At 41.4% G+C, this 23,347-nt stretch overlaps 1 protein-coding gene and 1 pseudogene across 3 annotated transcripts; one reads left to right on the top strand and one right to left on the bottom strand.

The window, feature by feature from the left end:
* Positions 1–2,644: 2,644 nt before the first annotated feature.
* On the bottom strand, positions 2,645–19,227 carry ZNF180 (zinc finger protein 180). Of its 3 annotated transcripts, none has more exons than XM_023519014.1 (5): positions 19,012–19,227; positions 17,503–17,596; positions 7,832–7,906; positions 5,758–5,884; positions 2,645–4,503 (listed from the first exon to the last, which is right to left on the bottom strand). In XM_023519014.1, exons 2-5 carry the CDS (start codon positions 17,551–17,553, stop codon positions 2,777–2,779), a joined length of 1,980 nt encoding a protein of 659 aa, XP_023374782.1. In that variant the 5' UTR covers positions 17,554–17,596; positions 19,012–19,227; the 3' UTR covers positions 2,645–2,776. The 3 variants fall into 3 exon arrangements, with proteins under 3 accessions (XP_023374782.1, XP_023374784.1, XP_023374785.1); XM_023519016.1 differs by lacking the exon at positions 19,012–19,227 and adding an exon at positions 10,324–10,459 and having other exon boundaries at positions 17,503–17,561; XM_023519017.1 differs by lacking the exons at positions 17,503–17,596; positions 19,012–19,227 and adding an exon at positions 10,324–10,502.
* A 17-nt stretch (positions 19,228–19,244) lies between these two features.
* Positions 19,245–22,736, top strand: LOC100958956 (annotated as a pseudogene).
* Positions 22,737–23,347: the final 611 nt, after the last annotated feature.

Below are 23,347 nucleotides of genomic sequence, written 5' to 3' on the forward strand. Positions count from 1 at the left end.
CAGCTATTTGGGAGGCTGAGGCAAGAGAATCACTTAAGCCCAAGAGCTTGAGGTTGCTATGAGCTGTGACACCACAGCACTATAGTGAGACAGTGTCTCAAAAAAAAAGAAGTCATTTTAAAGCTATAAACTTTCTATTTATTGTGAGAATAGCTTTTTTTGTATCCTCCTGCTTTTGGCACTAAGTCAATTCATGTAATACTTCCTAGGTGGTTTTAAAATTCACTTTGATTTACCCTTTGAAAAACTGGTTCTTGGAGAGTATTTTTTTAACGTCTACATATTAAAAACATCTTGGTCATCTTCTACTTGCAGTTTTACTGGAGTATGATAAAATAAATTTGGCCTATAAATTCTCAGTGAATTTCTCTATGGTAACTTTTGCAAAGGATACACACACACATGCCATAGATCATTAAAATCTAGTTATTGATTGAGTTTTTTGGCCTTAAACTTTATGCTCTCAAATTTATTAATCTTTGGCATGTTCTTTTTATTTTTGGTTGACCATTTTTAAATTATAATACTTTTCCTGCAAAGGAAATTATTGAGCAAATGACAAATTACTCTTATGTTTTGCTTAATTATTAAAACTATTTTACTTCAAAACACTTGGCAACTAAATCACTATCCAGGAACTGATATATAGTTTTCCCTTGGTATAATCAGGGAATTGGTTCCAGGACCTCTTGCATAAACCTAAACCCATATTTGAGCATACTCAAATCCCACATTCAGCCCTATGTAACCACATTTGCAAAATGTTTTTTATACTTGGGTTTTACATCTTGAAAATACTGCATTCTTTTATATGCATTTGGTTGGGGGAAAATCAACTAAGTAGACCCCAACACTTCAAACCCATGTTGTTTAAGGGTCAATTCTGTTTATGACTTAGTACACACAGATAACTCACATATGCAACCTGTCCAGAAGTGCCTCTATACATATGCATATATGTATGCATGCATGCACAAACACACACACACAATAACTTGCATTCACACACATATTCACCTCAAAATAATTTTTTATACTTTTAACATTTCATAGTTCATGAAATATTTTTAACATTCACTGAAGAAATTCCTTTGCAATAAACTACTTCCAAAACTTGAAATCTTCACAGCCCTTATTTTTAGCCCACTTACCTTTACATGCATTAGTACAACCACAATTACTTGCCTTCAAAGTAAGGTGCTTGGTGAAAATCACAGAATTGGAATTCATAAGTTAGAGGCAAAGGAAGACATGAACTCAATCTAGAAAATCAAAGAGTAGCTACAAAGCTTGCTTCACTAAAAGCATTCTTGCAAACTTAATTTAGGTGATGAACACTTAGATATGGCAGGACCCTCCCACTTACACATTTCTCACATTAGGAAACATATACCAAAGAGGAGACAATACTGGGCAGCACCTGTGGCTCAGTGGGTAGGGTTCCAGCCCCATATACCAAGGGTGGTGGATGGGTTCTAACCTGGGCCTGGCCAAACTGCAACAAAAAAATAGCCAGGCATTCTGGCAGGCGCCTGTAGTCCCAGCTACTTGGGAGGCTGGGGCAAGAGAATTGCTTAAGCCCAGGAGTTGGAAGTTGCTGTGAGCTGTGAGTTGTGATGCCATGGCACTCTACTGAGGGCGATATAGTGAGACTCTGTCTCTAAAAAAAAAAAAAAAAAAAAGGAAAAGACAATGCTACATAAGGGTAGGGAAACTTGAAAATGAAGCTTATTCATACTGCATTGAATATATGAAAATAAGTCCATTTGTCCTCTATTCTGTCCACAAATTCTCAATCTTTCATATAGAACACATTGTGGACTAAATTTCTAGTTACCCATTTCTGGAAAACCATCTTTTTATTGAGGAATATCCCTGGGAATCTAAATCCTAAAGAGTAACCTGCTTGTGTTAATCCAAACAGAAATCTCAGAACCCTCAGAATCTTTGCTAACTGGTTGCTATTTCCTAAATGCCTTCTCAACATGACTCAAAGGTGATGAAAATCATTTTATTTCTTTTTTATTTTGACTATTCTTTACTCATTGTACCACTTATTAAAGCAAAAGAGCATACATTCCAAAAAGGCAGGTCTAACATAAGCCAAAAAACCAAATCAACCAGAATCCCTTTCAATTCTAATGTAGACTCAAGTATTTTATCATAACTGCTCTAGCAATGAATATTATTTCTGTATTCTTAATCTGCATTTTTCACGTCATAACATAGACATTTTGCAAAATCTTAACAAAAAGTGCTGTATGAAACTGGTTACAAACAACCTGATGGGGAAAACATGTACTAAAATGATACTTTGAAATACTATTTTCCAGTCTAAGTTCTAAAAATGACAGCAATCTTTCAATCATCTCAACAAGTGTTCAATCATCTCACTAGTGTTACTTTTCATGGGAAAAGAGGTCTATCTCACTGGCAATTGCTCTTTAGGATACGGTTTTCTCTCAGATTCATGTATATGTGCTTTCTGCAAGGAAAAGTACAAATATTTATTATGTTTGTAGGTATCTGTCACAAGGGCCAATTTTAATTTTGTATGTGGAATTGCAAGATATGTATTTCATAGGTTTTCCCACTTTTTTCTTCAGAATGAATTTCCAGTAATATAATACAACAGAGCTAAATAGAATTTTCTCCACATGTATTGTTTTTATACTAGTTCTTCCTACTACATGGGAAACTTACTCCATTAAAACAAATCTCTAAGAAAGGATTAAAGAAAAAGGAATAAACACTAGCTGAAAGACTTCCAAACTTGTTACATTTCATAAGGTTTCTCTTCAGTGTGAGTCATCTGATGCCTAATTAGTTTAGAACTGTTAATGAAAGCTTTCCCACACTGACTGCATGTAAAAGGTTTCTCCCCAGTATGAGTTCTTTGATGTACAATAAGTCGAGCACTCAAACTGAATGTTTTCCCACACTGATTACATTCATAGGGTTTCTCTCCAGTATGAGTCCTCTGATGTTGAGTAAGGCATGAACTCTGCCTAAAGGACTTCCCACATTGATTGCATTCATAGGGTTTTTCTCCAGTATGAGTTCTCTGATGCACAACAAGAACATAACTCTGGCTGAAGGATTTCCCACACTGATTACATTCATAGGGTTTTTCTCCAGTATGAGTTCTCTGGTGCATAACAAGGTGAGAGCTGCGGTTGAAAGATTTTCCGCACTCATTACATTCATACGGTTTCTCTCCAGTGTGAGTTCTTTGATGTGCAACAAGTTGAGAGCTCCAGCTGAATGATTTTCCACACTGATTACATTCAAAGGGTTTTTCTCCAGTGTGAGTTCTCTGATGAGCAACAAGTTTATAACTTTGACTAAAGGATTTCCCACATTGATTGCATTCATAAGGTTTTTCTCCAGTATGAATTCTTTGATGTGCAATAAGTTTATAGCTCTGGATAAATGATTTCCCACATTGGTTGCATTCATAGGGCTTCTCTCCAGTATGAGTTCGTTGATGCGCAATAAGTTTGTAACTCTGTCTGAATGACTTTCCACATTGACTGCATTCATAAGGCTTCTCTCCAGTATGAGTTCTCTGATGCACGACAAGGACATAACTCTGGCTAAAGGATTTTCCACATTGATTACACCTATAAGGTTTCTCTCCAGTATGAGTTCTCTGATGGGAAACAAGGTGTGAACTCCGGCTGAAGGATTTTCCACATTCACTACATTCATAAGGTTTCTCCCCTGTATGAGTTCTCTGATGTGCAACAAGATGTGAGCTCCAGCTGAAGGATTTCCCACACTGATTACATTCAAAAGGTTTCTCTTCTGAATGATTTCTCATGTTTTCAGCAAGGGATGAATTCTGAGGGGTTTTTCTACATTTATATTGACTCTCTTTAACAGGAATTTTCTCTTGTTCACTATGGTTCAAAACTTGCCCACATTCCTTAAAATCAAAGGGTTTTCCTCCTACATGAATTTTTTCATGTATATCTAAGGGTGTACCATGGCTCAAAGATTGAAAATTATTACTAAATCTATAGGATTTTTTGGTTTGAGTTCTTGTAAACTGAATAAGGTGAATGCTTTGAGGAGGGGTTCCACATTCATTATTTTCACATAGTTTCTCACTGGCATCAAACTTCTGATGGCTGCTTACAACAGAATTATGATGCAATTTTTTAATATGTGGTACATGTTTATCAAAACAGTTTCTTATGGGTATCACTGGGAGTGAAAGAAGACTGGAATTCAGACCACTCTTCTCCTCAAGCTCATTGCTTTTGCACACTCTCTCATGAATAATAGCTTTCCTTTGAGTGAATGCCACTTCCTGCAAAAGTCTCTCTTCTTTTTCCTGTTGATTCTCCAACTCGTCCTTACAATCATGGACTTTTTCACATGAAGATAACCAAGGATCATCCCTTGTCAATTTTTCTATCTTCACTCCATGAAATGGTTCATCATCAAAACCGCTCCATTTTGAAGCTGATTCTCTTCTTCTAAGTGTAGTTGCCAGATCTGGAAGAAAGCAAAATAACACATCCTAGCAAAAAATGTTAGAGCTGAAAAAATGAAATAAAGCTAACAAAAAACATATTCAAAGTATAAGTGGATTTGTTTTCAACTATGGAACCATAACCTGGATTGAGAAAGCAGTAAGCAACACTGGAGAACCTGGAGCCTCAAAGCCACACGTGGCCTTCCAGATCCCTAAGTGCACCCTCCCCCTTTTAATAAAGGGATTTGTTTTATGAAGTTTGGATTCAGTCAAAAGACTGAACTCAAGGATCTAGAAAGCTATATGTGGCCCCAAAGCTGCATGTTCCCCACCCCTTGGGCAGTAGTACAACCAAGAATTAAAAGAGATATTTTAATCTTAGTTTTATATGAAAATACAAGATTTTGTATGTCATATACCTTCATATTCTAAAATAAGATCATCTATGCAGAAGCTACAGAGTATCAACCAAATTTTGCAATCCTTAGCAAAGAAAGAGAGGGTCTTTTCCTCCCTCTTTAGTACTAGACACATGTTTATTGAAATACAGATTAGTATCTGTGTTTATAGGAATTTCTATGTATAAAACTTGCTAAAATAGTCTGTGTCAGTAAGACATGCGTAAACTACCTTTGTGAAGCCAGGAAAAGGCATATGACATTATTAACCCAGTTCTTTGAATACCTTAGGGGCTCATATAGCCCCATAGATTCCTATGATTCCAACTGAGAGAGAAGGGAGGTTTGCTCCTGGTAGCCTGGGTGAATGCTAGGTCAAGCAATAGCATATACCTAGAAAAAGTAGTCTTGTATACAGTCTACCAGGAGATGGGAGATGGAAAAAAATGCAGTTATCTTTTATGAGAATTTTTTTCAAACAAACCTTCTATACCTGTAATGATCCATATGTCTGGTTCTCACCTGGACACATGCAATGAGAAATTCTTTTTATATTCTTCCCCTTGTTCTAATTAGGAATTGAATCTGGTTTGAAAAGCTGATGAGGAAAGATATAAGACTTTGGGTGTTTGGGATGGGGACAAAAGAAAATCACTGCAGAATTTTGTTCCAGCCTTTAGCCTTTAGAAACCATGAAGATTTTAAAAGCTCATACCTTTCTACCCTACAAATTGAAGTTAATCTTCACTATAGAATGAAGATCACCAAAACAATCCACATTACATCATTTTGGCTGCTAAGTAGCTCTTAATCAACGGGAATGTGAAATCACATCAGTAATCAAACCTTCACTAAGTCTGAGGACTATATCTTTACCCCAAGAGACAAGGTCCCTATGGTTTTCCAGGATCACATCTCTGTCCAGGGTCTTCTGAGCTGGGTTCCAAGTGCCCTCTTCCTCCTGAGTGAAGTCCACAGTCACAATTTTGAAGTTCACTCCTTCCTAAAACAGGACATACACTCCTGTTTAACTTGAGACCATTTATTTCCAATGTTCACAGAGGAAGAAAAGTTTGACAGATGAAAGAAGGAAAACCTGAGGACCTGGGATTGTCAGTGTCTAAAGGATTCTAGTCAAGGTATATAGGTACCTTCTAGGTAAGCTCATTTGAATTTTGGATGTTGGACCTGTTTTCATGACCCAGAAAAGGAGTACTAGATGGCCAAGGGCAGTATTTTGAAGGTGACCATAAGTGATATTCAGCAATGAGGTATGCAGCACTTTTTCTTTTTCTTCTTCTTCTTTTTTTTTTTTTTGAGACAGTCTCACTATGTCGGCCTTGGTAGACTGCCATGGTGTCACAGCTCACAACAACCTCAAATTCTTGGGCTTAAGTGATTCTGTGCCACACTTTTTCATATGAAGAACAGAAAGTTAGAGAAATCAAGACATTTTGCATAGGGTTGGTAGCATGTCAGAGACTGGATTCTCAGTCATCAGTATATATGACCAACCCAATTCTCACATCCTGGAACTGCTCTTCAATAGCTCACAATTAGGCTGACACCCAGACCTTACCTTAAAATCACCATAAAGTACTCCACCTCTTGAATCACACATCTGACACTGCCCACTCTTTGATTACAACATCAATTTGCTCCACTGGTTCAATTTCTCCCTTTATTCTTCTTGTTCTTTTATGCTTTCAGGCCACTATGCTATTAAAATATCTACTATCTATCAGTCTATATTCTTTTCCTTTCTATTTAGTGGCCCCTTTATAATTTATACATCTTAATTATTCAATTTAGAGTCCACGGGTCACTTATTTAAATCTTTCTATTTGGTGTATTTTAAAACTTTCTTTAAAATATTCCCTCAACCTATAAAGCTTCCATTCAATAAGAAAAGGACCTGGAAAATTGCCAAAACTAACTGAATTCAAATGTCAATCTGCTATGTATGGAAACTGAGTTACAAAATGCCACTGAGGGGGAAAAAACCACAAAGCAGCTAGAGAGAGTACTATACTATCTCCAAATGATCCTTTCAGGCTGACCAGCAAACCTATTACACCTACTAGGGCAGCTTGTTCTCTCATGATCCAAAATTACTATTGGATTTGGATAGTATTCTTTTCAAATATTTCCCTACTCTTGTCAAATACTTCTTCATTCCATTTCCCACCTTCATGCTCATGTGATCTTCCACAGAGAAAAGTGTAAGCCTTCAGATAACCCACTCAACCTCATTTTTCCTATATAAATATTTTTCCTGTTCTAAAGCTAATTTATTTGCAGATGTTCTGAATTAATTTCTCTAATGTTAATCAAGAACTCTGCTTTATAGATCATTTCCTCTGTTTCCTGATCATTATAGTAATTCCTTCCTGTAACCATTTAAATAGAGTCATATTTTTTCAATTCTTAAAAAAAACACAAAAGCTCCTCAATCTCAAATTTCCCTGTAGTTCTCACTCTCTTCAATCTTCCTATGACAACCAAATTTCTTAGAAAAGTTGTCCACTCTTATCTCTATTTCCTCACTTTCTTTTTTCTTCTAGACATAGTCTTACTCTGTTGCCCAGGCTAGAGTGCTGTGGCTTCAGCCTAGCTCACGATAACCTCAAACTCCTAGTTTCAAATGATCCTCCTTCCTCAGCCTCCTGAGTAGCTTGAACTACATGTGCCTACCACAACTCTCAGCTAGTTTTTCTGTTTTTAGTAGAGATGGGATCTTGCTCTTGCTCAGGCTCATCTCAAACTTGTGAGCTCAAGGAATCTTCCCACCTTGGCCTCTCAGACGCTAGTAATATAGGTGTGAGTCACCACACCTGGCTGCCTTTCCTCACTTTCTATTCACTTCCCAGCTCACTTCAAAATCTGGTTGCTATCACCAAACAGCCATGTATATTTCTCAATGTAAAGAATGAGGCCTTCCCCAACTTACCTGGGATGGGATGGATAGTGATCCATCATCTTCTCCTTCAACCTTGATGATAATCTCTTGAGAAAGGAGAGAGTCCTGAGAAGGCAGAACAGACAATAAAAAGAAACATAATCAGGGGGTTAAATTGCAGCTCAAAACTCCCACTGTAAGTAGGTTGAGATTTGACATACTACCTGCTTTAATACCTCCCATCTGTTTAATCCCTGTTCTCTCCCATTGGTAAGCTCAGCTAACCATGTGGGAAGAGAGGGGGAGACATGTGAAGAAGCACTGAGGCCCTAGACATCAGCATACAGTCTTTGTGGATCTTCTGGGCCAGCCCAGCTGCCAGCTAAATGTAGCTGACTGAATGACCCTAGGCACTATGTGGAATAGAACTGCCCAGCAGGGCCCTGTATAAATTTCTGGGTTACAAAATTATAAGCAGATGAAATGGAATACATGACCAAAGCCAGAATCATAAGGGAAACACCAAAAAATTAAGCTCACAAAATTTTTAGCAAAAAGCATTACTTATTAAGGCACAATTGATATAAATCTATACTATAAGAATTCTCTTCATCAAAAAAAGTAGCCTCAATAAGAAAAACAAAGGAAGAAACACATTCAATATATGAAATTATGAAGAAATAAAATGGCCAGTGAATATATTACACAGATACTCAACTCCTTAAGTCAAATAAAATAAAATAAAATAAATTTTTTTTTGAGAAAGAGTCTCACTCTGTTGCCCTGGCTAGAGTGTAGAGTATCATGACAGCTCACTACCACCTCAAACTCCTGGGCTCAGATGATCCTTCTGCTTCAGCCTCCTTGGTAACTGGGACTACAATTGGATATCTATTTCCATTAACTATCTATATATAGTTGAGACCCTAAGTTTACACTGACATCTCCAATTACAATTTAATAGCACATTTTATTTCAGCCTCTTGCTTTCCATATTTATATTGTCTTTCTCTGGCTCCCATTATCCTCTTTACATTTACTTATTTGCACAAACCCCTGTATGTAACCAACATCCTGATTGGCTTTTTTTTTTTTTTTTTTTTTGATAGTCATTGGTCTGTTGCTAACAACTCTAGCTCTGGGCCTGCTTGACAAGAGCTTAATATATTCTTAGTAGAATAGAAATATAAGATGATACTGCCTTCCTGGATTAGCTATATATTAATATGTATAAATACTGTTTTATTTTGAAATAGTTGAAGACTCACAAAAAATTGCAAAAATAGACCTTCACTCACCTTCCTCAAATGATAATACTATATACAACCACAGTACATTGAGAAAACCAGGAAATTGACACTGGTATGTTATTAACTCAGGAATAAACTTTATTCAGATTTTATCAATTTTAATATATGTCTTTGTATTCATTTTTGTTTTTTTAATAGCAATATTTTTTAACAATGCAATATCCATTAAGTGTACTTGCAGGCTCTGCACCTGTAGCACAGTGGTAAGGGCACCAGCCTCATATACTGAGGGTGGCGGGTTGAAACCCAGCCTGGGCCAGCTAAAAATAAAATTAAAAAGTAAACTTGGCTTGGCACCTGTAGCATGGTGGTTATGGCACCCGCCACATATCAAGGGTGGTGGGTTCGAACCTGGCAGAGGCCAGCTAAACAAATGCAACCAAAATAGCCAGGCATTGTGGCCGGCACCTGTAGTCCCAGCTACTTGGGAGGCTGAGGCAAGAGAATCAGTTAAACCCAAGAGTTTGAGGTTGCTGTGAGCTGTGATGCCACAGCACTCTACCGAGGGCAACATAGTGAAACTCTGTCTCCAAAAAAAAAACAGTGTACTTGCAAATATTTACTTTTAGAATGCAACAGAAAGTACATTGAGATGTATGCATAATAAATTTCACTGACAAGTTACATTACCATAGAAAAATGGGGAGGAAAAAAAAAAAAAGAAAAATGGGGAGGTATTAAATAACCATTAGGAAGTGCCTGGTTAAATAAGTTATGCTCCATCCAGACAACTGAGCATCATTAGCAGCCAAGAGAAGAAGAGATAGAATTGGCTCGGCACCTGTGGCTCAGGTGGCTAAGGTGCCAGCCACGTACACCCAAGGTGGCGGGTTTGAATTCAGCTCGGCCCGCCAAACAACAATGACGGCAGCAACCAAAAAATAGCTGGGTGTTGTGGCGGGCGCCTGTAGTCCCAGCTACTTGGGAGGCAAAGGCAGAAGACTCGCTTGAGCCCAGGAGTTGGAGGTTGCTGTGAGCTGTAATGCCACGGCACTCTACCCACAGGGACAGCTTGAGGCTCTGTCTCAAAAAAAAAAAAAAAAAAAGAAGAGATAGAATTGCATGGTACACATATATGACAGAAAGATGTCTATATTTTTGAGTGAAAAAATTAAGACAAGTATACAGGTCTTTATAACATAAAAATGCACAGAAAAACCAGAAAGAACATTCTCAAAAGCATTAAAAGGAGTTATTCTTTGAAAGGTTAGAAATGAGGAGCATGTTCATTACCTGATTTAATACTGTATCCATGTTTTTCAATAGAACTTTTATTTAATTAAATATTCAGAGTCAAGAAAAAGTGTTTCCTTCTTGAAAACTGATCTTCAAACAAGAAAATTCCTTTGTAGTGTCCTGAGGTTTTTTCCTACAGAGTATAATAGTTCAAATAACAGTTCATTCAAGTATACTTTGCCACTTCTCAAATCTTCAAACATTTATTCAAGTATACTTCACCACTTCTCAAATTTGCAAACACTAAAAAGGAAACACTATTGATTCCTGAATATCACTTATTTATATAAAAGCCTCACAGTCAGAAACTAACAGAGAAAACTATTGTACTTTCTCATAGGCATAGGTGTGTCAATTTTTCCCCCTTACCAATGGAGACAAAATTCACTATTGCAGTGGGAAGGGTTATTTAAAACAGTTAGCACTGGCTCAGGGCCCATGCTAGGTACCTATGCAGTGAGTAGGGCACCAGCCACATACACCAAAGGTGGCAGATTTGAGCCCGGCCTGGGCCTACTAAACAACAATGACAACTACAACCAAAAAATAGGCAGGCATTGTAGTGGGCACCAGTATTCCCAGCCGCTGGGGAGGCTGAGGCAAGAGAATCACTTAAGCCCAAGAGTTTGAGGTTGCTGTGAGCTGTGATGCCTTGGCCCTCTACTGAGGGTGACACAGTGAGACTCTGTCTCAAAATAAATAAATAAATAAAAAGCTAGCATTAATGTCTTTAAAGGCAGGAAACTTCACCTTTAAAGGCAGGTTCTCCAAACCTAAAAACACCTCTGTATGTTTTCTAGACAGATAGTGAGGTTAACAATGACTATGCAAAGAGCAGGAACTACATTGCAATGTAAAAAAGGCCCACTGTGAAAGACAAGATGCTGTGTTGCTTGCAGTTCTACCATACACAAATATCAGGACAGTTAAACTGCCTTAAAACTGCTGCATGGGCATTATAAAATAGAACAAAAACCAAACAAAACACCAAAGAATAAAAACAAACAAAGCTCACAATGCCAAAAATAAAACTACAGATGGTCCAAGGGAGCTGCATGTTTTGACCCCAAACTGCTAATGGACTCAAACACATTCATGGAAACTAGGCCTCAAAGAAAAATCATATTCCCAATGCACAATAATGCTAACATGTCATTTTTTTCTTTTTCTGAGACAGAGTCTCATTTTGTTGCCCAAGCTAGAGTACTATGGCATCAACCCCCAGCTCACAGCAACTCTCAAACTAACTAGGCTCAAGAGATCCTCCTGCCTCAGCCTCCTGAGTAGCTGGGGCTACAGGTGCCCACCAGGACACCTGGCTAATATTTTCTATCTTTAGTAGACTCAGATTATTACTCTTGTTCAGGTTGGTCTTGAACTCCTGAGCTCAAAGGATCCTCCCACCTCAATACCAAGAATTGAAAATCCTAATATTTCTAAATGAACAGAAACAATATTCCAAAATGTTCATTATCTGCCACAACTGCTAAAACAATTTTACTTAGAGAATGTGGTTGCACCTACTCTTGAATGAAAGCCATTTTTAATAACTTTTTGTCTAATGTTTTTCACAAGAAAACAAAAAGGAACTCAGCTCTCTTCACAGTAGACTTTGGATGAAACATTCTTCCTTGCTCCCACCCCAGCAGTAGACTATACCACTATACTGTGCTTTCATGTCTTCACATCACATACCTACATTCTTACCTTTAGTTGTTTTGTTTTTGTTTGTTTGGGTTTTTTTTGCAACTTTTGACTGGAGCTGGGTTTGAACCCACCACCTCCAGCATATGGGGCCAGCTCATAACTCCTTTGAGCCACAGGCGCTGCCTTACCTTTAGTTTTTTATCCAACTCCCACTAAAAGCTGAGATTTTGTCTGTCCTGTTTACCCTGGTTTCACTGTGCTTGATCACTACTGACACACAGCAGGCACTTTGTAAATGTGTGTTAACTATAAAACAACCACTATGAGAAGGGACATGAAATGTGCTAGCTGCACCTTCACATTTATCCCTGAGGTCCTTTAACACTGTCAAATTATTGCTGAGCTCAAGCTCCTCCTGTGTTTAGAGGAAGCCTCTGTTGGATGCCCTTTCTTCTCAGAAAATTCAGAGCACCAGCCTCTAGAATCTCCTCCCAACTTACTCATAGACTATCTCACAAAATTATCTAAAGTTTTTTGAATAAAATACATGCCAATTGCACCAATGCAGAAATTAATCATAATAAAGTTTAGTCAACTTATTTAAGTCCACTAATCACCTGATATAAACTCCTCCCCTTCCCATTCTCCTACCAAAGTCTGTTGAATCATTTAAGGCCCAGAATGAATAACACTTCCTCCATGACATGTTCCCACATAGCACAAAGCCTCATCTGTTCTTCTCTTAAGAGTTTTTCAGCTGCTTTGCTGGATCTTTACTGTACACCAGTAAAATTATTCTCCTCACATTACTTCCATCTCTATATATCTCTCCCCTTGGTCATAAATTCTATACGACAAAGAACTGTATATTTTTCATCTTCATATTCTCAGTGTTGAGTAGGAGCACAACAAAAGTTCTCTGAATTTAACAGTACTAGACACACAAGCAGAGTTAAGGACATACAAATGAAATTAAGAGCCTTTACCCCAGTCTGTTACCACCTCTGTATGACATGAAGGAGCATTTTCTTTTTTCTTTCTATACTTCACAGAATGGGAACAGGAATTATTAGACTGTTTACTTCCACAGACAGAAGAGTTCTGGGCAGAAGATAGTAACTGTTCCTTCTGTGACTTAAGTAAGACCGCATGTGACCCAAAGCAGAGGAACAGAGACAAGCATCATGGAATGACCTGTCCATTTCACAGTAAGACAGTAGTCAAATCAGACTTATGGCTATTGGCCTATTTGTTTACCCATAAATAGAGATTATCACATTTATCTTTCCCAACCTAAGGCATTTGTGGGGCAGTAAAACAAAGTTTCTCATCAAATCACAGAATTATTACTGAACTCAATTCTCCAAGCTTTGCATTTGGGTTGTGCCAGCAGGAAACTCCCTATATCTATGAAAGGTTTAGAAAACACAAGCATTACACAGAGAGACTTGTCCTCCTGGCTATGTTTTTGTCTCTTCCTGCCCTGGGAGATATAAGACAGAGCTCAAATTTCAGCTCAAGAGATGTGATGTCAGCTCAGCACCTGTGGCTCAAGCGGCTAAGGTGCCAGCCACATACACCTAAGGTGGCGGGTTTGAAGCCCGGGCCCGCCAAACAACAATGACGACTGCAACCAAAAAATAGCCGGGCGTTGTGGCGGGCGCCTGTGGTCCCAGCTACTTGGGAGGCTGAGACAGTAGACTCGCTTGAGCCCAGGAGTTGGAGGTTGCTGTGAGCTGTGATGCCACAGCACTCTACCCAGGGGGACAGCTTGAGGCTCTGTCTCAAAAAAAAAAAAAAAGAAAAAGAGATGTGATGTCCACAGGGCCCATGTGAAGGCTCTATAGTTTCTCAGTTACTGATTCTAGAGGGCATAAAGCCACCTCCCACCAACTACAAAGCTGGAAGAGAAGTTGCCCTGCCTGATTTCCTCAGAGATCTTCCTGAGGGCCCCTCTAGTTCTCATACACAAGAAAATTCCCTTTCCCACCCCACACTATCATCCATGAATAATTCTCTTTCCTCAAATACACAAAATAGACCCCACCCCCACTGAGCCACCAACAACCTGCATGGTTCTGAATGGAGAGACCGACAGAGGATGGGTGAGGTTCTACCACCACATTGGCCAGCTTTTTGTCCCAATCCTTGAAGGCAGGTAGAGCTCAGAGTTGGCTTAAGGCCTTCCCTGGCCCAGCTACTGCCAGGTATGCAAACCAGAGAACTCTCTCAGGTGATATCCCAATACTCAGATGGTTTCTTCTTAGATCAAGACTAGGAAGGACCAAAGGCCTTCATTCAAAGGCAAGATCTGGGCTCCCTTAATTCCTCTCTTTCTACCAGGGCTCTTATATCCTTCAGGTCCAAATCAAGTACTTGTGTATCTTCTAATAATAGTTAACTAGAGGACATTCAGAGTTGAAAAAAGTAGTGGCCAGCCTCCAAAATGGCCCCCAAAGATTCCTGTCTCCTAGAATTCACAGCCTTATGTAGTTCTTGCCCAAATGGTACTAGGGTGGGTCTGCAAGACCAAGAGAATACAAAGGAAGGATGGTGTGTCACTTCTCAGATCAGATGATAAAAGACACTATGGTTTCCATCTTGTCTGTGTGAATTAAGCACATTTGACCCCTCCTTCTCCCTCTCTTCCCTCTTTCCTCTTCCCCACTCCCTTCTTCTCCATCTTGGATCATTTGCTCTGGGAGAAATCAACTGCTGTGGTGTGAGCAGCACTGGAGAGAGGCCAAGGTGGTGTGGAACACCTTTTGCCAACAGCCACATAAATGAGTTTGCATGAGGATCCTCCCACCTAGGTAAGCCTTCAGAAGGTGGCAGCCCTAGCCAACAACTGGACTGCACGGTCATTAGAGAACCCGAGTGTCAGAAATGCCCAACTAAGTTGCTCCTGAATTCCTGACCCATAGAAACTGTCTGACAAAATAAAAGGTAGCTGTTTTAAGCTGCTATGTTTTGGGGTATGAATAGATAACTACTAGAGAGAGTGTGTTTTTGCTTTTCCTGGAAAATATAGGAAGCATATTCCTGGCTGGGAGAACTAAGCCCTGCAGGGAGGACTATCTGCCTCATCTTTCTCCTCAGTATCTCACACTGCTTAGACAACCAATAAATATGTGATAAAACTCATATTATAACAAACTCCTAATTCAGTTATCTCATGTAGAAGAAAATGGCAAAAGGATCACTAAACTCTCAGAAAACCACCAAAGTCACCAGCTTAAAGCAGAATATCAGCAGCTGCATCAAAACATGCTTTACTTATAGTTTTGAAAGTTATAAATAAAAACTTATACTTGTTTACCTCCCTTTAAAACTCCTGCACATGTGTACAAGAAATCATGTACAAAAACACATTTACAACAATGTTATTTATAAGAGCAAAAAAATTAACACTAAAGTGCTATTAACAGTAAACTCATAAAACTGGTGGCACATTTAGAAGTTAAAATCTGGGTACAAGGTGTGCAGTGACATTGGGATGCTACATTCCCAAGCCCTCAGTAGATAGACAGGGAACATATGTGTGCAGAAACATGCACACATGCACACACAAACAGGTACACATCCCTATACATTTCTATATCTATGTATGCTAAAAACCAAGAGTCTACTTCAAAACCTGCAGTTCCCCCCTGCACACCACAGAGTTCATTATAGTGCTTTCTCTTGTGTAACTTGTACCTCCCTGCTTTGACAGTGAAAACAGCTCCCAGTCCCTTACTATACTTACTTACCAGATCAAGCTCCCCATAGGTAGCTCATCTCCCATTTCCGAAGCCACACCCTCTCCCACACTGATGCTCTGCCAGCCCACACTAGGCTGCCCTCTGTCAAAGGCCTCTCTTATCCCTACTTGGACTTTGACTTTCCCAGCCATGCCAACCCAACTCATGGACCCACACCTCATGCTGCTTGAACAGCCCACATCAGGCTGCCCACTACATAGGTACCCTCCACATGATCTGAGACCCGGCAGGCTATACTGCTTAAGCTCCGACACACTTAAGCTATGCCCTACCCTCAACAAGGATGTGCTTCTCATGCTGCTCTGACTCTGACAACCCCATCTGGACCACCCTGGCATGGACACCTGCTCACTGCACTTGGGCTCCAATTGCCCACACCAGGATATCCCCTCTGTGGATACCCTGCCTACCTGCTCTGGCCTGTCACCCCACATTAGATCCCTGTCACCATAGTAGACACTGGCCCCATCCACTTGGGCTCTGATGCCTCATCTAGGGCTCTAACATCCACACTGGGCTGCTCCCTACACAGACTTCTTCATTCCACCTGGGTTCTGACACCATGCTGGGCTGCTATCCTATGTGGACACTCTCCTTACCCTACTTGGTTACTGATGCCCACACATGGCCATCCTTCTCAAATCCATCAGGCTGTGACACCTCACAGCAGGCAAGTGCCTGCCTAGCTATGCCCCTCCTCATGGCTTCAAGGCTAAATTGTTCAGAAAGGGGAAGAGAAAGCTCTAATCAAAATTTTTAATAGATTAAATGTTTTCAAAGAATGTTTGCTATAGGAAATGCTCTAAATTGTACTTTTTTTTTTTGAGACAGTCTCACTACATCACCCTAGAGTGCCATGACATCATAGCTCACAGTAACCTCAAAGTCTTGGGCTGAAGCGATTCTCTTGCCTCAGCCTCCCAAGCAACTGGGACTACAGGTGCCTGCCACAACACCTGGCTATTTTTCTTTTTTTTTTTTTGGTTGTAGTTGTCATTGTTACTTGGCAGGCCCAGGCTGGATTCAAACCTGTCAGTTCCAGTATATGTGCCTGGCACCCTAGCCACTGAGCTATAAGCGCCAAGCCTCTAAATTGTAAAGTTTTTAATCTTGAAAAGCACTGTACAAAAACATGAAAATAGATATATGGAAATGAAAATATAAAGTTACTTTTAAAGTAACTTATGGATAATCCTTGTTAACTGGTATTTATAGTCTTCTAACATATTTTCTATATACACAGAAACTATATCCTTTCTTTAAAAGGTGATGATTTCTAAATGTTGTTGACTTAACATAGGTCATAAATATCTTTCCTGTCAGTAAGTATATGTTATCAAAACAACTGGAATGACTACAGTATATTCCATTCCATGGTCCTACCATAATCCATTTAACTATACTCTTAACGTTCAACTATCATAATTTCTTACACATTTAGGATATTTCAAATTGTTCATTCTCAAACAAAGCTGTGAACTGCTAGACAATAAGAAATGAGAATTCTAAGGGCTTTTGATTCAGAATATCCAATTCCTCCCAGAAAGAGCTACCTAGGACAAAAATGTGAGGTAACATAGCAGGGAGAGTCATAAAATGTGTACCGTTTAAGTGTTAGAAGCCTATTGGCCATGAGGGACCAAAAGTCCCTAAAAGGCTGTGAAGAGAGCTGGAGAGCCACAGCCTCCCAAGTCCAGAGGGTCAGGCCAGGCAGCTTGGGTGGCAGTAAGCTCTGAGTCTATCTGGAAAGGGTGGCTCCACTCACCTGCATGCAGGCCTTCAGGGGCCCTGGGCACTTCTCATCCTGCTGTTCCATGCTGTCCTCTGGGTATAGCAGTGTGCTGAGGTCCTAAGCTGCACTGAGAGGAGAAGCCTTGAGTACAGCATTCAGGTCCACTGGCACTGTTGTGTCTCATCCCCACTAGTCCCTGCTCCCAGGATGCAAGATGAATTCTCCATTGCAAATGTGCTTTGGCACTTCCTGCCCAGACTGCTGCCCAAATACCATGCATGCATAGGAAGCCCCTCAGTCCCTCTTCCAGGCCAAGTCTCCACAGCTCCATCCTGGCTCCTTCCGTATCTTGGGCTTCTGGATCACCTACCTACAAACTCACCTCATGTTCACACAAAGGTGGTGATTTCTGGCCCACCACCACCAAAATCTGCAGCACTAATCCACCTGTATCTTGTACCACTGAGTCCTGACATCCCCATGAACATGCAGCACATTGTGGACCACTAGTGTGCACCTTTCCCCATCCCCTCAACTTGAATCTGCAGCCCCAAACCAGCACTTCTTCCTAGAGCCAGCAGCAAGGCCCTGGGATTGATGGCACAGAATCACATGCATTGCCTAAATGCATGAAGCCTGGGACACAGCTCCACCCCTCCCAGGAACTAATTCAGTAATTAGGACTGATCCAACCAACCAATTGCAGAGGGCCTCCCATTTCCTTGCTCAAATAGCCAAGCGTATCCCAGAGTTCAGCTGCACCCAGTCCTGGTCCCACCATTCTGGAGTCTACTGGCCCCTACCAAAACAGCTCTAGCCCAGATTCCCACCCCAACTTCCTCCTGGGCCTGGGGCTCTAACCTTAGTCACTATCAACTTGTGTGTCCTCAGACCTGAAATTGCAACACAGCCAGAATAGGACCTGCCTCTAGGCCCTCATATCCTCCTTCAGTCTGGGCGTTTCCCACAGAGGGTTCCCTGAAGCAACACTACTTTTCTTGGGGCAAGAATCTGCAACTCCAGCCTGGGTTCTCCACAAATCAGAGTATCTCCTGGCCTTCACCAAGAGCAGTGTGTGCACCAGAGCCTCCTCCCGAGAATCTTACCACCCACCTCTACTTCCTACCCAAATGCCTACTCAAGAGTTATAGGGGCAGTGGCACAGCCTCTCTCCTTCAGGAACCACAATCTCCAATTAAGTGCTCCAGCAACCTGGACGTCCTCAGGCTCTCCACTAAACAGTCCTGGCAATTGAGGAGGGGGGTCCTCAGGATCCCCACCTCATCAGCGCATGTGTCCTGTTTTCCACCAACCTGAGTATCCAAAGGCCCAGACAAGAGCAACACCTGACCAACTACCCGCGCGTGCGCGCGCAGCGCAGTCGCCTAATCTGCAGGTACCTCAGTATCTCCATCAACCTAAGTGATCAGACGCTAACGTGCTACCCACGCATCGCAGATGCCAGGTCGCCCACCCACGCCCTCCTCCGCTTCCAGCTACCAACCTAGAGCCTGCGCAGGTGCGCACGGGACAAGAACTAACCTGGGAGTCCGCGGGCCAGTAGCTCAGGTTGGGCCTGTCAATGCTTTAGTGCCGGTCACCGCTTTGCGATGGGACGAACTCGAATTAAACAACCCCTACGCTGATTCTGCAGCACGAACGACTCGGGTTAGGCTAGTTAGTTCCCCTCGCCTACTCAGCATCCACAAGGCCGCTCGGGGCTAACCCCGAAGGACGGAGTTGCGAGGCGACGGCAAGTATCCGCGCCCGGGACAATGGCTGAGCTTCTGGACGAACCCGGAAGTACGTTTGGTCTCAGCAAGTCGGAACTACAACTCCCAGAAGCCTCAGCGGCGCGGGCGGTAATCCAGCTCCTCAGGGAGGCGGGCCTGGACGCGGCCAGACAGGAAGTGGGGTCCGCCGCTGGGTATCGCGATGCGGGGTGGGACACTCGGACTAGGACCGGTATCAGGGTACTGAGGCCAGACCAGCGACTCGTGGAGAGTGGCCGACTTGAGAGAGGATGGCTCTCCCGGCTTCATGCCCGGGAGTCGTCCTGGCAGCGGAATCTAAGGGAAACAGTAGAGACGCCCAGCCGGACTGTAAGGCTGTTGCGACAACCGCAATTGCCAGTGGAGGGAGCTCCTACCGAACCTTTCAAGAATCTGGTGTTTTTATACGTACTACTAGTAAAATAGTAAGAATGTGTTAATATCTTTTAATTTCAGTTCTTTTTCTGCCTGCGAGACCTTAAGGATCTATTCTCTAACTCTCCCCTTTTCTCTTCACCGCATCTCCTGCCTCTTTGCCTGGCTTACTTTCCCCATTCTCTGACAGATCCAGGAGGCTCCCACCACAGGGCCTCTGCAGTGTGCTGTTCCCACTGCCTGGCAGGCTCTTCCTCTGAGGTATTCACTTGGCTCACACTGTCTGGTGGTTAGGAGGATGTCATCTTCTCATGAAGGGTTGTTCGACCATTCTTTGTAAAACTGCAAACAAACCCTTCCTTCCCCATGTGCATTCTGCCTCCCCGCTTCATCTTTATTTTTTCACTAGAGGACGTTTCCCTGTCTAGCACACTATATATTTTAGGTATGTATCTGGTCTATTATCTATTTGTTTTTATCACTAGTTTGTCAATTCCATAAGGAGAAGCACTTGTATCTGTGTTATTCGCTGCTGTATCCTCAGCATCTAAAAAACAAAACAAAAAAGCAGTACCCGGTATATCATAGTTGCACAATAAATACTTGTTGACTAAATAAAGGTCTTTGGCTCTTTGTTAAACACCTTTAACATGGCATTAACTGGCCCAGTCACCCTATGAGATAACTGTGATGTTAATTTTCATCCTACCGTGAAGGAAGCTGTAAATTGGAGCCCTACTGTATGAAAAATGGTATTTTTTATATTGTTTTTAAATGCTTGTAAAAAGCATTCTTGTAGTTTTCCTTACTTAAATTCTGATCTTTAACAATAACAAATTATTGCTACTTGAAATGTAATCTTTACCCCAAAGTTTCTTATTGGTGGTTGTTTTTTTCTTTTTCTTTTCTTTTTTTTTTTTTGCAGTTTTTGTCAGGGCTGGGTTTGAACCTGCCACCTCCAGCATATGGGGCCAGCACCCTACTCCTTTGAGCCACAGGCACTGCCCAGTTTTTTCTTTTAATACTCTCTTTTGCTTGATCTCTCCTGTAAACCTTGAAGGGACCCAGGACTCAGCTGTCAGCCCATGCTCTTCTCTGTCTTTATCTGCTCTCCTTGGGCTTGATGTAACAATCTGAGGTTGCTTAAACCCCGTACATACATTCCCAAGAAAGGCCTGTTTTCATGACTAGCCTTTGGCCAGCTCCAGGAGCTGAGCTCTTGTAATGTTCTATCTGTAAGAGTGTAGTATCTGGTATATCATAGTTGCTTAATAAATACTTGTTGACTAAATAAAGGTCTGAGACCTTAACCCATACTGTACCACCAGTTTGTCAAGATAGGGATAGGATACTAACAATGTAACTTATGGAGGATACCTTCTTTCCTTCTGGGAGTCACACAGACCTATGTGACTGACCCTCTATAAAAACCCAGGATTGAGTGAGCTTCCCTGGTTGGTGACACTTCACACATGTTGTCACAAGTCACTGATGGAGGGGGAATGGAGTGCCATGAAGGGCATGGAAGTAGAGGGTGGAAAGGAAAAGAAGAGAGTAGCGTGGAATAGAATCAAGTGGAGTGGATTTGAGAGGAATGAAAATGGGAAAGAATAGAACAGAAAGGAAAAGAATAGAAAACGGTGAAATAGAATTTAATGGAAAGAATGGGAAAGGGAAGGGTGGAGAAAAAAGGAAATAGAAAAATAAATGAAGATAAAACAATGAATAAGAAGAAATGGAATGCAATGAAAGCCAATCAACACAAATGAAGGCAAATAATGACATTGACTAGAAAGTAATGGACTGGTAGGAAATAGGATGGATGGAATGGGTTAAATATATGAATGGAAAGAACAGGAATGAAATGGGGTGGGTGGAAATGGAGCAGACTGGAATTAAAGAGAAGGTAATGAAATGCAGAAGTAATGAATAAAAGGGAATTGAAAGAAAAAATGAAAATGGATAAAATGTAATAGAAAGAATGGAAAGGAATGCAGGCCCAGCAGTGGCTCACTCCTGTGATTCTAGCACTCTGGGAGGCCAAAGCAAAAGGAACCCTTAAGCTTAAGAGTTGGAGACCAGTCTGAGCAAGAGTGAGAGCCCTGTCTCTACTAAAAATAGAAAAATCAGCAGAGTGTGGTGGTGGGCACCTGTAGTCCTAGCTGCTCTGGAGGCTGAGACAGGGGAATCGCTTGGACTCACAGTTTGAGGTTGCTGTGTGCTAGGCTGATGTCATGACACTGTCTCTTGGATAACAGAGTGAAACTATCTCAAAAAGAAAAAAAAAGGTGGGAAGCAGAGAAGAGGGTGGTTGGCTGGCACCTGCGGTACACCGAATAACTGAGGGGCTCCACCACGGCCATTGGGCATGTTGTTTTCCTGAGCGCCATTCTTCTGGCTGGCCCCACATGATGCACTAGTAGCGGATTCCCCTCGGGTTTGGGGGCACTGCTCTGAGCAGTGTCACCCTATACACCAGAAATCTGGCAGGCACTATAGGGAAGAAACAAAACAAGAAGAAAGTAGAGGAGATGCTAGAAGAGGAGGAAGAGGAATATGTGGAGGAAAAAGTTCTCGACCATTGGGGGTAAAGGGCAAAGCGGAGTACTTCCTAAAATGGAAGAGCTTCTCGGATGAGGACAACTCAAGGGAGCCAGAAGAGAACCTGGATTGCCCTGACCTCACTGCTGAGTTTCTGCAGTTACAGAAAATAGCACATGAAACAGATAAATCAGAGAGAGCAGGTGCAAAGCTGATTCTGATCTTAAGATGAGGGAGAAGAGAGCAAACCAAAGAAATGAAGAGTCAGAAAAGCAACGAGGCTTCGCCCCAGATTTGGAGCCGGAGCAGATTATTGGAGCTGCAAACTCCAGTGGAGAGCCCATGTTCCTGATGAAATGGAAAAACTCTGATGAGGCTGACCTGGTCCCTGCCAAGGAAACCAATGTCAAGGGCCCACATGTTTTCATACCCTTCTATGAGGAAAGGCTGACGTGACATTCCTATCCTGTGAAGGATGATGACAAAAAAGAACAAGAATTAACTTTCCTGAAGTGCCAGCCCTGGACACATCTAACTGTGGGTTTCAAGTGGGGAGGGAAGGAATTTTACTTGTCTTGACACCATAGGGGTGGCTTGAGAAGACATCCTTTGAAGAGCCAGTATAGTTTCTGTACCCTACGGCAGCTCCAAGTGCTTTAAAACCGTTCAAGCTGTATGGGAAGGGGAATAAGTGTTTCAAGGCCACTCATTCTACACTTTGCTAAGAAAAGCAAAAGGCCTTCTATAAAGGACAAAACTTGAAGAATTGGGTGTGTGGGAAAGCAAAACTGTAGATCTTCAAAGAGCATCTTCACAACTCACAGCCTTCCTCCCAGTAGTGTTAGTTCTGCATTTTTACAGTGTAGCATGTGTGTAGTTTTTGGCTATTACTGGTGTATTATTTGGGGTGGGAGGGTTAGGGTGGAAAAGAAGGGAGATGAGTAGGATCGTTTTGGTTAAAATTTGGGGGCCTGATTGGGGAAAGTGAAATAATGGAAAAAAATAGACAACTGATGATTTCCTTCTATGTCCATATTTTACCTTTTAAAAAAAATTCCATTAGCACCATAAATGAGGACTGTGAGAGACTGTTTAAAAGCTGTGAATACAGGCCAGCCTAGGTGGCTCATGCCTGTAATCCCAACACTTTGGGAGGCTGAGGTGGGTGGATTGCCTGAGCTCACAGGTTC

Source organism: Otolemur garnettii, unplaced genomic scaffold (genome assembly GCF_000181295.1).
Source record: "Otolemur garnettii isolate 467f Iridium unplaced genomic scaffold, OtoGar3 scaffold00152, whole genome shotgun sequence".
Classification (NCBI taxonomy): domain Eukaryota; kingdom Metazoa; phylum Chordata; class Mammalia; order Primates; family Galagidae; genus Otolemur; species Otolemur garnettii.